This window comes from Palaemon carinicauda, chromosome 2 (genome assembly GCF_036898095.1).
Source record: "Palaemon carinicauda isolate YSFRI2023 chromosome 2, ASM3689809v2, whole genome shotgun sequence".
Classification (NCBI taxonomy): domain Eukaryota; kingdom Metazoa; phylum Arthropoda; class Malacostraca; order Decapoda; family Palaemonidae; genus Palaemon; species Palaemon carinicauda.
In genome coordinates, this window is record NC_090726.1 from 29,733,592 (window position 1) to 29,748,008 (window position 14,417).

General features: G+C 44.4%; 1 protein-coding gene across 3 annotated transcripts in view; it reads left to right on the forward strand.

Annotated features, from left to right (window-relative positions):
* The window catches only part of LOC137623379 (uncharacterized), a 130,507-nt gene that overhangs the window by 93,817 nt on the left and 22,273 nt on the right, over window positions 1–14,417 (forward strand). For all 3 annotated transcript variants that reach the window (XM_068354219.1, XM_068354216.1, XM_068354213.1), the window contains exons 3-5: window positions 2,426–2,580; window positions 7,293–8,151; window positions 9,187–9,369. In XM_068354219.1, the coding sequence (XP_068210320.1) occupies window positions 2,426–2,580; window positions 7,293–8,151; window positions 9,187–9,369 (1,197 nt within the window). The remainder of the gene's footprint in view (window positions 1–2,425; window positions 2,581–7,292; window positions 8,152–9,186; window positions 9,370–14,417) is intronic.

Here is a 14,417-nt window from a genome sequence, read left to right on the forward strand (position 1 = left end):
AGTCCCTCCAGCTTAACAAGGTGGTGGAGGTGGACTCTGACAACACCACAGCCTTGGCTTACATCTCCAAGCAGGGAGGGACTCATTCGTGGAAGTTGTTCTAGATCGCAAGGGACCTCCTCATCTGGTCAAAAGATCGAAAGCTCACGCTGGTAACGAGGTTCATTCAGGGCGATATGAATGTCATGGCAGATCGCCTTAGCCGGAAGGGTCAGGTCATCCCCACAGAGTGGACCCTTCACAAGAATGTTTGCAGCAGACTTTGGGCCCTGTGGGGTCAGCCAACCATAGATCTGTTCGCTACCTCGATAACCTAGAGGCTCCCGTTGTATTGTTCTCCGATTCCAGACCCAGCAGCAGTTCACGTGGATGCTTTTCTGCTGGATTGGTCCCATCTCGACCTGTATGCATTCCCGCCGTTCAAGATTGTCAACAGGGTACTTCAGAAGTTCGCCTCTCGCAAAGGGACATGGCTGACGTTGGTTGGCTCCGCTCTGGCCCGCGAGAGAATGGTTCATAGAGGTACTGCAATGGCTGGTCGACATTCCCAGGACTCTTCCTCTAGGAGTGGACATTCTACGTCTACCTCACGTAAAGAAGGTACACCCAAACCTCCACGCTCTTCGTCTGACTGCCTTCAGACTTTCGAAAGACTCTCAAGAGCTAGGGGCTTTTCGAAGGAGGCAGCCAGAGCGATTGCCAGAGCAAGGAGGACATCCACTCTCAGAGTCTATCAGTCTAAAGGGGAAGTCTTCCGAAGCTGGTACAAGGCCAATGCAGTTTCCTCAACCAGTACCACTGTAACCCAGATTGCTGACTTCCTGTTACATCTAAGGAACGTAAGATCCCTTTCAGCTCCTACGATTAAGGGTTACAGAAGTATGTTGGCAGCGGTTTTCCGCCACAGAGGCTTGGATCTTTCCACCAACAAAGATCTACAGGACCTCCTTAGGTCTTTTGAGACCTCAAAGGAACGTCGGTTGTCCACTCCAGGCTGGAATCTAGACGTGGTCCTAAAGTTCCTTATGTCATCAAGATTTGAACCTCTCCAATCAGCCTCTTTTAAGGACCTCACATTAAAAACTCTTTTCCTCGTGTGCTTGACAACAGCTAAAAGAGTAAGTGAGATCCATGCCTTCAGCAGGAACATAGTTTTCACATCTGAAACGGCTACATGTTCCTTGCAGCTCGGTTTTTTGCTAAAACGAGCTTCCTTCACGTCCTTGGCCTAAGTCGTTCGAGATCCCAAGCCTGTCCAACTTGGTGGGGGACGAACTGGAGAGAGTACTTTGCCCAGTTAGAGCTCTTAGGTACTATCTAAAAGGTCATAACCTTTACGAGGACAATCAGAAGCCTTATGGTGTGCTATCAAGAAGCCTTCTCTTCCAAGGTCTAAGAACTCAGTTTCTTACCTATTCAGGCTCCTGATTAGGGAAGCACATTCTCATCTGAAGGAAGAAGACCTTGCTTTGCTGAAGGTAAGGACACATGAAGTGAGAGCTGTGGCTACTTCAGTGGCCTTCAAACAGAACTGTTCTCTGCAGAGTGTTATGGATGCAACCTATTGGAGAAGCAAGTCAGTGTTCGCATCATTCTATCTCAAAGATGTCCAGTCTCTTTACGAGAACTGCTACACCCTGGGACCATTCGTAGCAACGAATGCAGTAGTAGGCGGGGGCTCAGCCACTACATTCCCATAATCCCATAACCTTTTTAACCTTTCTCTTGAATACTTTTTATGGGTTGTACGGTCGGCTAAGAAGCCTTCCACATCCTTGTTGATTTGGCGGGTGGTCAATTCTTTCTTGAGAAGCGCCGAGGTTAAAGGTTGTGATGAGGTCCTTTAGTATGGGTTGCAGCCCTTTATACTTCAGCACCTAAGAGTCGTTCAGCATCCTAAGAGGACCGCTACGCTCAGTAAGGAAGACGTACTTAATAAAGGCAGAGTAATGGTTCAAGTCGTCTTCCTTACCAGGTACTTATTTATTTTATGTTATTTTTTGAATAACTAATAAAATAAAATACGGGATACTTAGCTTCTTTGTTAACATGTATGCTGGTCTCCACCCACCACCCTGGGTGTGAATCAGCTACATGATTATCGGGTAAGATTAATATTGAAAAATGTTATTTTCATTAGTAAAATAAATTTTTGAATATACTTACCCGATAATCATGATTTAATTGACCCACCCTTCCTCCCCATAGAGAACCAGTGGACCGAGGAAAAAATTGAGGTGGTGTTGACAAGAAGTACTGGAGTACCTGACCACAGATGGCGCTGTTGTGTTCACCCCCACCTGTATAGCGATCGCTGGCGTATCCCGACCGTAGATTTCTGTCGGCAACAGAGTTGACAGCTACATGATTATCGGGTAAGTATATTCAAAAATTTATTTTACTAATGAAAATAACATATTTCCAGGAAAAAAGTATCCAGAAGTTACTGTACAGATATGCACCTCCAATAATAATTCAGGATGTGCTTACTTGCGTAATGGAACTCCTTGGTACATTGTACTCACCATGTGCTTCACCTGAAATAATATCAAGTCTTTTGCGTATACTACTTCACCCTAGGTAAATGCAGTAATCTTTTTTTTTTTGCATAATTGTAGCTGGAAATTTTGTTATAGAGAAATTAGATAGGTCTTGAAAGTCATATGAGAAAATATTTGTTGAATTTTACTCTGACTTAGAATGTATTTACCAAAATTTTTCATAAACCATTCATGATCCTTTGAAGTTTGACCTCATATTGTTAAAACATATTTAGTTTTCTGAAAGTGTAAACAAGATATATACCGGGTAATTGTTCTTATGAGGATACAACCATAGTCTTCCAATTTGGAGTATCTTCCAATGTTTTTGTATGCAGTTTATGGAGCTTGGTAACAAGGTAGTTTACGGTTGTTAGGTGAGTACACCCTCCTGATGATATTTAGTCACTTTGTCTTTGACCACTGTCATGGAAGGTTTGCAACTTTGTGCACTCTGCCACAAATTCCAGCTGTTATAGTTGTGGCCTCACTTGAGTGTTCTTGATGATGAACTTTATTTGTTGCTACCCGTAATCTAAACCTTTGACCTTTAATAGGAGTATGATTTCAGCAAAGCTGGAAGTGGCTGTTTAAACTTTAAACAAGGTAGTGATAGTTAGTAGAAGCTGGTTGGTCGTGGGTAGGCCCTCCCCACTCACTAGGTAGCGTAACCTTCACTTTGACATTGGCTGCTGAAGAGAGAGACATACTTTTTTGGCACCCTCATCTGGCTTTGTTCCTACTTGAAATACAAACCGTTGTCCTTGTGGTAGGGAATATATTTTAAGCGCAAGCTGGACAGCCATAGAATTGTTTTAACAAGTAGCTAAGCGACAGGTGGAAGTACATAAGTGCAATCATCTCCTGCCCTCTTTGCCTGTCAAATTCTCTTCACTTATGCTTTTGACCACATCAAGTACAGACATACTGATTTGCCCCTAAAGGTACTTTTCATTTTCTTTTTCTTTCAGGAAGTGAAAGCTGACTTGATTGTTATGATGTGATGCAAGGCAATCGTACATGGGAGGATGGATTTTACATCTGGTTTTGGTTAAACCGTCTGTAGATTCACATTCTCTCTGCTTCTTGCTAGTGATTGTTTGATATCATCCCTGTGTAAATTCACATTCTCTCTGCTTCTTGCTAGTGATTGTTTGCAATCATCCCTGTGTGCTGAGTGTAGGTCGTGGCTTCCTTGCAGTGTCGGGCGATGCTTTGAGGGAAGGAAGAGAGCTTTGCTTCTTCATTCCACTAATTGGGTGCTTCTGCTACCTCCACTCCCGTGCTTACACCTTTGGCTTGGTGTCCAGGGATTATGCGTCTGAAGCAAGGAATCCTTGGAGCTATGTTAGAGGCTTTCAGGTTGTGGTGGCGTATAGGGTTTCCTCGTTGTTCGCCACACCTTATCGAAGGTTGGAGGCTCTTCTTCGTTTGTGCTACCACTGAAGATGAGTGTAACCAAAGGAAGGTTTGGCCTTTCTTAAGTCTTTCAGGTACAGTAATCCTTCGATGTCTGCAATGGTTCCCCTCCCTGAGTGTAGGGCAGCTCAGGGGGCAAAAGGACGAGTTGCCACATTTTAGAGGCCTCCCCCTTTATCTGTGCCTGGGTGCTTTGGGCCTTCTGCTTCCTTGTAAATGTGCCTCCCCTCCCCCGTGACATTGTATTCCAGTGTTGAAATTCCTGTTGAAGCAACCCCTGTAGTTTCTCCCCTTAAGGAGCATCATTGTCTGGGTCTCTCTGGTTTCTATGCCTCTGCTTGCAGAGCCTTAGGGGATGTTGGAAAGAGAAAAAACTTGCATGTTCTTTTTCTGCCTCCGACTTTTTTTTTTCCCTGCCATCTCTTACTATGCCCTGTAAGGAGCTTGAGGCTGTACCTTAGGAGAGCAGCCGCAGCCTGTCCTTGTGTGCCAGCACTATTCGTCAGCACAGAAAGGACTAAGAGGGGGTCACCAAGAACACCATCTCTGCATGGATTCGCAGGGTCATTGACCTGGCGCTGAATCCAGACCACCCTCCGTCACGTCGCCCCAGAGCATATGATGTCAGGGTCAGCTATGTCCCTGGCCTTCAAAAAAATTTTTTCAGTGACGCAGGTTCTTCAAGCTGGGGTGTGGAAACGGCAGACCACGTTCACATCCCACTACCTGCAAGACGTGACCCACAGGAGGCTCGATACTTGCTCTATTGGTCCTGTGGTGGCAGCACAACCGCTGGTTTAAAACCTCAAGCTCCTTAGTGGACAAGTAGCAGAAGGTTGAGGTCATTGTTACCCGGTTTTAGTCTGCATGAATGAAAAGGTTTGACTGGCCCTTATTCTTTTCTTCATCATCCCCTCCCTTGGGTAAAGCAGCATCCTGGGTTCTCTGCATAGCTGACCTCAAACCACTGCAGGTAAACCATGCTCCCTTGTGTTCCTAGTATTAATATTAATACTGCTACGTCCCCATACCCTGATGAGGTGGTATTGGAAAAGTCCTAGTCTACAAGTTTCCATCTAAAGAACTTCAGAACAACTTTCTAGGACGAGTCACACTTCTTCATACCTTCACACAAAGGGCTCCAACAGGGGAAGTAGCCCAGTGAGGAAAGGAAATAAGGAAATAAATAAAATATTTTAAGAACAGTAACAACATTTAAAAAAATTTATCTTTTATATACAGTATAAACTATTAAGCCTTTAAAAAACAAGAGGAATGAAAATAAGATAGAATAGTGTCCCCGAGTGTACTCTCATGCAAGAGAACTCTAATCGAAGACAGTGAAAGATCACGATACAGAGGCTATGGAACTACCCAAGACCAGAGAACAATGTTTTGATTTTGAGTGTCCTTTTCCTAGAAGAGCTGCTTAACCTAGCTAAAGAGTCCCTTTCTCCCTTATCAAGAGGAAAGTAGCCACTGAACAATTACAGTACAATTGTTAACTCGAACGAAGAAGAATTGTTTCCTAATCTCAGTGTTGTCAGGTGTATGAGGACAGAGGAGAATATATAAAGAAAAGACCAGACTATTTGGTGTATTGGAGGCAAAGGGAAAATGAGCCGTAACCAGAGAGAAGGATCCAATGTAGTACTGTCTGGCCTGTCAAAGGACCCAATAACACTCTTGTGGTAGTATCTCAAACAGGTGGCTTGTGCCCTTGGCCAACCTACTACCTATCAATGCATTGGCAAGGGCTGTGACCCATTGTTGTGACTCGTGCGTCTTAGTGCTTGGGGCCCAGGTTACTTTGGTAGCCAAGTGGAATAGGTGTTTCCCCCCTCAGCTACCCTGGTGGCTAGGTTGACTGGTATTGGCGTCATGTTTGGGCTCACCTGGGCCGATGCACGTAGCTGAGGCTGTGACCCCATGTCACGGTTCCTTACCTGGGCCCCCAGGGTTTATGGACTGGTTGGAGCAGTGACCGTGTCATGGCCTCGAGCCTCAGGCACCCAGAGCAGCAGCTCAGGTCCCTGTCTTAGCTGGTGTTGGCTCCATGTTTTGGCACCATGAGGATGATGCCTGCTCTTGCTTCGACCCTCAGGGTGTTTTTTTGTTGTGCCTTTAGACAATCCAGCAGAGGCATATGGCTGGACCTTGGTAATGGGAGTCCTTCAGGATAATTGCTTACTACCCTCTTCAGCCCTTGGCTGTTCCCCCTTTACTCTTTTTCCAATGGAGTACTCATCAGTTCTTCCATCACTGAGAACCCTGGCCTTGCTGACAGAAGTGAGAGGAATGTGCTCGAAGTTGTTCAAGATGAATTTCCGGACTTCTTCAGTGGTAGTTGACAGGCATGTGGATCTGGAGGGACACTTGCATCCGGCCAGTTCAATAGGGTGTTGCTTCCATCTCTTTTAGGCCAGTAGGAATTTTACAATAGGGGCAACAGCAAGGCAACTCCCCTTCATGTTCACTTGTTAGTCTGCAGGGGGTGAACATTGTAGAGGCTCAGAGTATTATATACTTGCTTCTGAGTGTGGCGTCTAAAGACAAAGTAAAGTTTCAGAGGGTGGTGAATATTGTACTTTGGCCATCCTATAAACCTGTGACTGCTCAATTAACAAAGTTGTGACATCCCTACCTCATCCACTTCTCATTATTCCTAATGCTGAAGGAAAAAGGAGCAATATTATTTTGTGTCAGGTAAGGAGGACCCTCTCTCCCTTAGCTGCTTAAACATTGATACAGTTAAGCTTCAACAACCATGTCCACATTGCACAGGAAGATACAGTATTCCTGGATAAAATACATGTTAATTCAGCATTATTGATAAGTAAAGTGTGATAAATATCAGTAATAGTTTAGAAAGGTTATTTCAAAGTCAAATTCCATACATTTACTTGTAATTAACAGAAAGGAAAATATGTAAAATGTTTAGCAGGATTAGCGCATCAATAATTTGTTGCCTACTGCTGTAGAACTCAAAAATAGTCATCCATAATCAGGAAGTTCTTCAAAAATTAATTAATGAATTCTGCATTTATTAAGAAATTAAAGGGCACTTCTTTCTTGCTGATTTCCTTAAGCACTACATTTTTACTTAATTGTTAAGAGAAACACTTTGGTTTATAACTGACTTGCAGAAATCAGTGTGCTCATACACTCATTATTAATATAGAGCTCAACATAGCCCTCCTCAGCAAATTTGAAATCATATTTTGTGAGTGCAGTAAAATTACAGAGAAGAAAGCTTCAAAACTTATTTAACTTTGATTAAATGAATATATATGCTGTGCTTAATTGATTATTTCAAAATATTTTCTCTTTCAGGTTGACTGAAGTTCACTTGTCAGAACTCACTTACATTGGAAATGTGGAACATGATTCCTTGGACATGTTTGAAGCCGAACTAATAAAACATTTACCTGAAATGTCCCAACTCACGCATCTAGATCTCTCAACTCATCGCTACAAAACTACTTTTCCGTCGTGTTCTGATGAAATACTTCAGGTTTTGGGATCACATTGCCCAAACCTCAAAGTCCTAAACCTCAATTTCAACAACCGAGTAACGGGTAATGGGCTGAGCTATTTATATCCGTCCAAGGATTATCCAGGTTGTGGGAAACTAGAAAAATTGTTTGTGCAAGATTGCAGTATTCTCCCAGAGGATGTGGCAGTGGTTCTCTGCTCTTTCCAGAATTTAGAAATTGTTGGATATAAGGAATTGGGTACCTCAATGCGAAAGTTAAAGTCTCGGTCTTTCTTTCGGAAAAGGAAAGGATGTTTGAAATTGACACATCTTGATAATACTTTGTCTGGAGTTCAGAGGGATGATGGTGACATAGTGAAGTTTTTAGTAGACTCGTGTCCTTTCATCGAGAACCTCAAGATTCGAGTGTGTGATGAAAATCTGAATGAAATCCATAAATTGCAAAACCTTATGCACCTTGAAGTTCGATATTTCACAGGCGTGCACCATCCTGTGGGTAGGTGCTCGGAGCTATATTTAAAAACTTGTGGGAGTCGGTTAACTTCATTTACCATGTACTGCAGCGTATTACACTCGCAAAACATTCTGGTGATAGCAGAGAGTTGTGTCAATTTGAAGAAGCTTTTTCTTCATGCAAACATAGCAGTAATAGATGAACCATTAGACATTAATAGGAATAAACTGGAGATGATAGAAGTAAGCATTGCGATGGTGTTCTTTTAGTATTATGATTGTATATTCTGAAATTAAATGAACCTTGTCAGTATAATTAACCCAAGTTTGAATGGAAACTAGAACCAGTTTTGTTGGTCCAGCTGGAAATAGGTGACTACCAGTGCTTTTAAACATAAAAGAAAAGACAATGGCTATCTGGTTTTGTACAGTGAAACTTAAGGGTGTAGTATTTGCACTTGTAAATGTTCCTTGTAACAGTAACAGTGAGCGCAAACTAATTTTCTTCATTCAGTATAGTCTTGAAAAAAAGGACTTCAACATTTTGGTACTTTTTACAGTGCATTTTGACAGAGGGATTTCTTGTCTAATATATTAAAGCACTGTCTTTGCACATTGAAAAATTAAATTATGGTGCAAGAACATGAAATTTATACATTAACAAAATGAGCATAGTCGTTATAGTAACTTAGGAGGCATGCAATTGTCCTATTGCAGGTCTATGTTTTCAGAAATGACTTTGCAAGTTGATATACTGTACCGGCCCTAAAGCAGGGGAATCAATATTTCTTTGATATTTATGTCGTATTGGATTCCCTGCTCCAGCCTTTCACTGGAAAGTCCTTGGAGACCACACAGCACCTCTTCATAAATGTTTTATTTTGTGAAAATTAGTGATGGTTCGGCCTTCACTCAAATTACCACTCATATAGTAATTTTGGCTCAATATTATTGATGGTTTCGAAGTAAATAATTTTTTTTCTTATAAAATTTTCCATGCAAATCCATCAGTCTTATATCAAAGTGGCTCAGCTCCCAAATCATTATTCTTGCCATATCAAATCCAATTACATTTTGGAATGTATTGAGTAGCTCCCTTCCAGCTGAAGACCCTCATTTATGTTATGTATGCTGCCTATGTAACCCTTATATGAATTCTTCCATCCTAAAGCCTTCAGGATTAGCATGTTTGGAAACAATTATTACCATGAATTGTAAGATTGCTGATGATTACCTCTTAATTTTTTCTTAAACCTAAATCTAAATTTTTTTTTGCAGATGTTACATTTGAGACTTGGAGATGATGAACTGGTAATGAATCTTGCAGCATGTGCTTTTGTTGAATTCTTAGTAGGAAAATCGTGGAAGCTTCAAGAGCTTTATTTAATGGTACGCTCGCCAGAGTTTCATCACAACTTCATCAATTCTCTAGTGCAAATGAATCCCCTCTCTCATCTGAGGGTAAGTAATTCTTTCTCTCTTTTTCTTTGTGAATCATGCATAAGTAGACCAGCAGATAAGGGATCTGTGAATAACAAGGCATTACTGTACAGCTTATTATCGAACTGGTCCTTATCCCTTTTAATCCTGGTTGTAGTGGGTAACAGTTTGCAGTGTGAGTCATGCGAAGAATTCCTTCAACCTCTGCTACATAATTTTATCCTATTTATTCCATCAGGTAAAACCTGTGGAAGTTAAGGAATGTGACTCTGTGGTCATTACACTAATTTAAAATAACAATCTCAGTATTTTTTATCTGTATATTTTCAAGCTTTGGACACAATATTTGTCCAAAAATCCTTAAGTTTTTATATAATCTTCCCCATATTCAAGCCATCTGCATAGTTGGGCTTGTTCTTACACATCATACAAACCTTCAACCTTAAACCCTCTGGTGATCACAGCCGTTGACAAAATCGGTCAAGCTCATAACTTTTGGCCAAAGGCAAACTTTTTTCTAATGAGCAATGATATCATGTGTCAACCTACTTATGTTTACATTTTGTAGCGGAACTAACAAAGGAATGTAGATTAAAGTGAAAATTGCATTAGAAAGCAAAACAAAGCTCTTAGGGTTAAAAGAACGGATAACGCCAAAGTGCCTCATTGAATCCCCAGAGGGTGACTTCACCAAAGGTGGAATGATCATTAAGCTTTTGAATGAGGTAAACATAGTTGTTTGTTGGGGAACGAGTAAGCCCTGTTCACTCAGCAGGTGGAGCTACCCTTACTTTGACTTCGGCAACGGTGGTGTACCGATGTGCCTGATGTGCCTCCCAGCATCTTTCTTCAGCTGTTTAAAGGCGGGTTTTATGAATAGAACTTACCTGGCAGTTATATATACATAGCTAATTATCTCTATTTCGGCAGAATTTTTCTAAAACTAGGCAACCGCCTTGTGGTGGTTGGGTGGTAACACCCGTTAAAGGGTGGTAGGAGGAATCATTCCCGTTTTCTGTTCTTCAGTTCATCTCTGCTGGCCGGATCGACAACACGTTGGTCCGTCATTAAGAGTTTTTCTTCGCTTTCCCTGCTCGGTGTACCAGTCTGCTTTTTTGGTGAAGTACTCTGATTTGGGGTTTTGGCGATCGTTGTATTTTGTTTTCTCTTAGCTTTTTTTTGCTGTTTTTCATTATGAGTGAAAAGAGTCATTACCGTATCTGTGCGAATGAGGAATGTAAGGTGAGACTACCGAAAATGGCGGTTGATCCTCACACTGTTTGTTCTCATTGTAGGGGTTTTGTTTGTGCCCTTGATAATAGGTGTGGGGAATTTAAGGTTTTGGATGAGAAAGATTGGTTAATTATGAAGCGCTATGTGCGTAAGCTAGAGCTCGATAGAGTTAGGAGAGCTTCTAGGTCTAAGTCTAAGTCTGTTAGTGGTAAGGAAGACGAACTTAGCGTAGATTTATCTATTGATCCTATTATTGATTCCTCTTTGGAAGTTGATCCTTCCCTTGAGGTAGTAACTCCTGCACCTCCTACAGGTTCCGTACCTATGGATGACCCTCGGTACGCTAGCCTGGCGGCCGAGTTGAAGGCCATTAAAGAGCAACTGGAGGCCTTTAAAGGTAAGGAAAGTGAAAGTGCTTGTGTTAGTGCTGTGGAGGTGGCGACTGACCGAATCTGTCATACCCCTAGGCCTAGACCTCTACCAAGCTCCCAGGACCAAGGGAGAAGGTACGTCGATGACCGAAAGGGGGTGAGAGGTACGTACCCTCGGTCAGCCGTCGTCTCAGACAGTCCTGTTGTCGATTCCCAGGCTGCTCTTGACCGTCACGGGAAAGACGTGTCGGATGTGTTGTTTTCTTCTCCGAATTCGTCCAGACGTAAATGGAAGTATGAAGCTTCAAGACCTACTAAGAGGAGATGGAACCGCGACGAACGGTCTCGTTCTTTCTCTCCCGGTTCTAGCAGTTATGAACCTTGTCCGTCGGAGGATGATTTCGACTCCGTGCCTGTGAAAAGGACGAAGCCTGCTGCCGAAGATACGAGTGTTATTCGTCAGCCCCCCCTTCGGGTCCGCAAGACCCAGCTGATGTTGCTAAATCCTTTATGTCTGTCATGCAGGAACAACTTTTGACTTTAGTACAAGCCTTTAGCCGCCCTCACGCCCAGTCTGACAGACGTAAAGACGACTCGTTGCCGATTAAGAAGTCTGCTTCTAAGAGAGAACGGAGTTCTTCTTTAAAGAAAACTTCTCCCTCTCTACGCCTGGATGAGGAATGTGTGCTTTCGCCAGGCGATACTTCTTCGCGATACCAGGGCGATACGTTTTCTCGTTCTCGATACCGGGACGATACCTTATCGAACGACGCTGCTTCTCGTTCTCGATACCAAGACGATACCGCCTCCCGTTCGCTTCGACACGACGATACCTCCTCTCGTTCGCTTCGCCACGACGATACCTCCTCTCGTTCGCTTCGCCACGACGATACCTCCTCTCGTTCACGACGCCACGACGATACCGACCCTAGTTCTCGACGCCACGACGATACCGCCTCTCGTTCACGACGCCACGACGATACCGCCTCTCATTCTCGCCGCCACGACGATACCGCCTCTCATTCTCGCCGCCACGACGATACCGCCTCTCGCTCTCGACGACAGAACGACTCTGCCTCTCGTTCTCGGTCCCAGGGCGATACCACCCTGCCTCTTCGGGACGATACTGCCTCTCGTCCCAAGGATTCTTCTAGCGCGGTACTCCAGGATGCAACCCGTCTTTTGCAGGATGATGCCTTTGATTTGCCCTTGTCGGGTTCTAAGGATCCTTCTCTTTCGAAGGATATTGCAGATGTGGATCAGGACCTCGAGGATGTTTCTGATGACGATGATAATCCTGCCGACGCTGTGGGAGATTACAAAGTTCTCTCTCGCTCCCTTCTTGAACTTTTTGGAGAGGAATTCCAACCTGCTGCCCCTCAATCTCCTCAGTCCCAATTTAACAGAAAGAAGGCCAAGAAACAGTCGGCCTTCATCAAGATGAAGCTGTCTATCTCCGCAAAGAAGGCTCTCACGAAGATTGATGACTGGATGATGGAGCGGAGACAAACAGTTAAGACTTCCTTCTCGTTTCCACCAGCTCGTCTTGCTTCAAGAGCGGGTATGTGGTATGCAACTGGAGAACCTTTGGGTCTGGGAGTGCCTTCCTCCTCCAAGGGTGACTTCTCTGGTTTAGTGGACTCTGCTAGAAGGCATGCTCTCAACTCAGCCAAGGTCATGTGGTCGATGTCGGAGCTGGATCATCTCGTCAAAGGTATTTTTAGAGCCTTTGAGGTTTTTAGTTTCCTAGACTGGTCGCTTGGGACTCTCGCAAGGAAAACTGAACAGATGGAAGGATCTAGGGACCTTACCAGCATTATGTCCTGTATGGATAAGGCCCTCAGAGATGGGGCGAATGAGTTGGCTGCTCTGTTCTCAGCTGGGGTCCTAAAGAAGAGAGCTCTGCTTTGCTCTTTTGCTTCTAGGTCTGTTACCAATGCTCAAAAGTCTGAGCTTCTTTACGCCCCCCTCTCTCAACATCTTTTTCCCGAGTCCCTGGTTAATGACATTACGCGTTCTCTGGCCCAAAAAGCCACCCAAGACCTTTTATCTCGTTCTGCTCGTAAGCCCTTTGCAGCCTCTCCTTCTTCTTCTCGTTCTCGATACCGGGACGATACCTTATCGAACGACGCTGCTTCTCGTTCTCGATACCAAGACGATACCGCCTCCCGTTCGCTTCGACACGACGATACCTCCTCTCGTTCGCTTCGCCACGACGATACCTCCTCTCGTTCGCTTCGCCACGACGATACCTCCTCTCGTTCACGACGCCACGACGATACCGACCCTAGTTCTCGACGCCACGACGATACCGCCTCTCGTTCACGACGCCACAACGATACCGAGATGTTGAGAGAGGGGGGCAGGACTACTTCAAGATCAGATTTTAGAGGGAGAAGGCAAGATTCAGGACCAAGATCTACCAGGGGTTCTTTCAGACCTCGCTCCAGAAAATGAAGTTCGTCTTCTCCAGACAGTAGGCGCAAGACTGTCAGGTTTTTGGCAGTCTTGGAAGAGGAGAGGGGCGGACACCTGGTCCCTCTCAGTCATCAAGGAAGGATACAAGATCCCCTTTCTGAAAAAACCTCCTCTCGCAGATGCTCCGCTGGCCTTAGTAGCCCGGTACTCAGATCCTGGGAAACAGAAGGCCCTAGTAGACCTTGTCAACCAAATGCTAGACAAGGGGGCGATAGAACCGGTTCGGGATCTAGTCTCCCCAGGCTTTTACAATCGCCTGTTTCTGGTCCCCAAGAACTCGGGCGGATGGAGACCCGTCCTGGATGTCAGCGCTCTCAACGTATTTGTGGAGAAGACAAAGTTCTCCATGGAGACGACTCAGTCGGTGCTGGCGTCAGTACGTCCAGGGGACTGGATGGTGTCCCTCGACTTGCAGGACGCATATTTCCATGTCCCCATCCATCCGACTTCGAGGAAGTACCTGAGGTTTGTAATGGAGGGCAAGTGCTTCCAATTCAGAGCTCTTTGCTTCGGTCTCAGCACGGCTCCTCAAGTCTTCACCAGGGTAATGGCGAATGTGTCAGGTTGGCTGCATCAGGAGGGGATAAGGATATCCTTCTATCTGGACGATTGGCTGATTCGTTCACGATCGAGGGAGAAATGTCTGGAGGATTTACGGAAGACTTTTATGATGGCTCAAGATCTAGGCCTGGTCATCAACAGGGAGAAGTCTCAGATCAGACCGAATCAGACTATTCTCTATTTGGGGATAGTTCTGAATTCAGTTCTTTTTCGGGCTTCTCCCTCTCAGGAAAGACAGACCAAGTGTCTCGTAAAAGTCAGAACTTTCCTGGACAAGAAGAGATGCACAGCGAAGGAGTGGATGAGTTTGCTGGGGACTCTATCCTCCCTCGAACTGTTTGTCTCTCTGGGGAGACTCCACCTAAGGCCTCTTCAGCACTTTCTTTCGAAGACATGGAACAGAAAGATGCAGGAAGACTCCTTTTC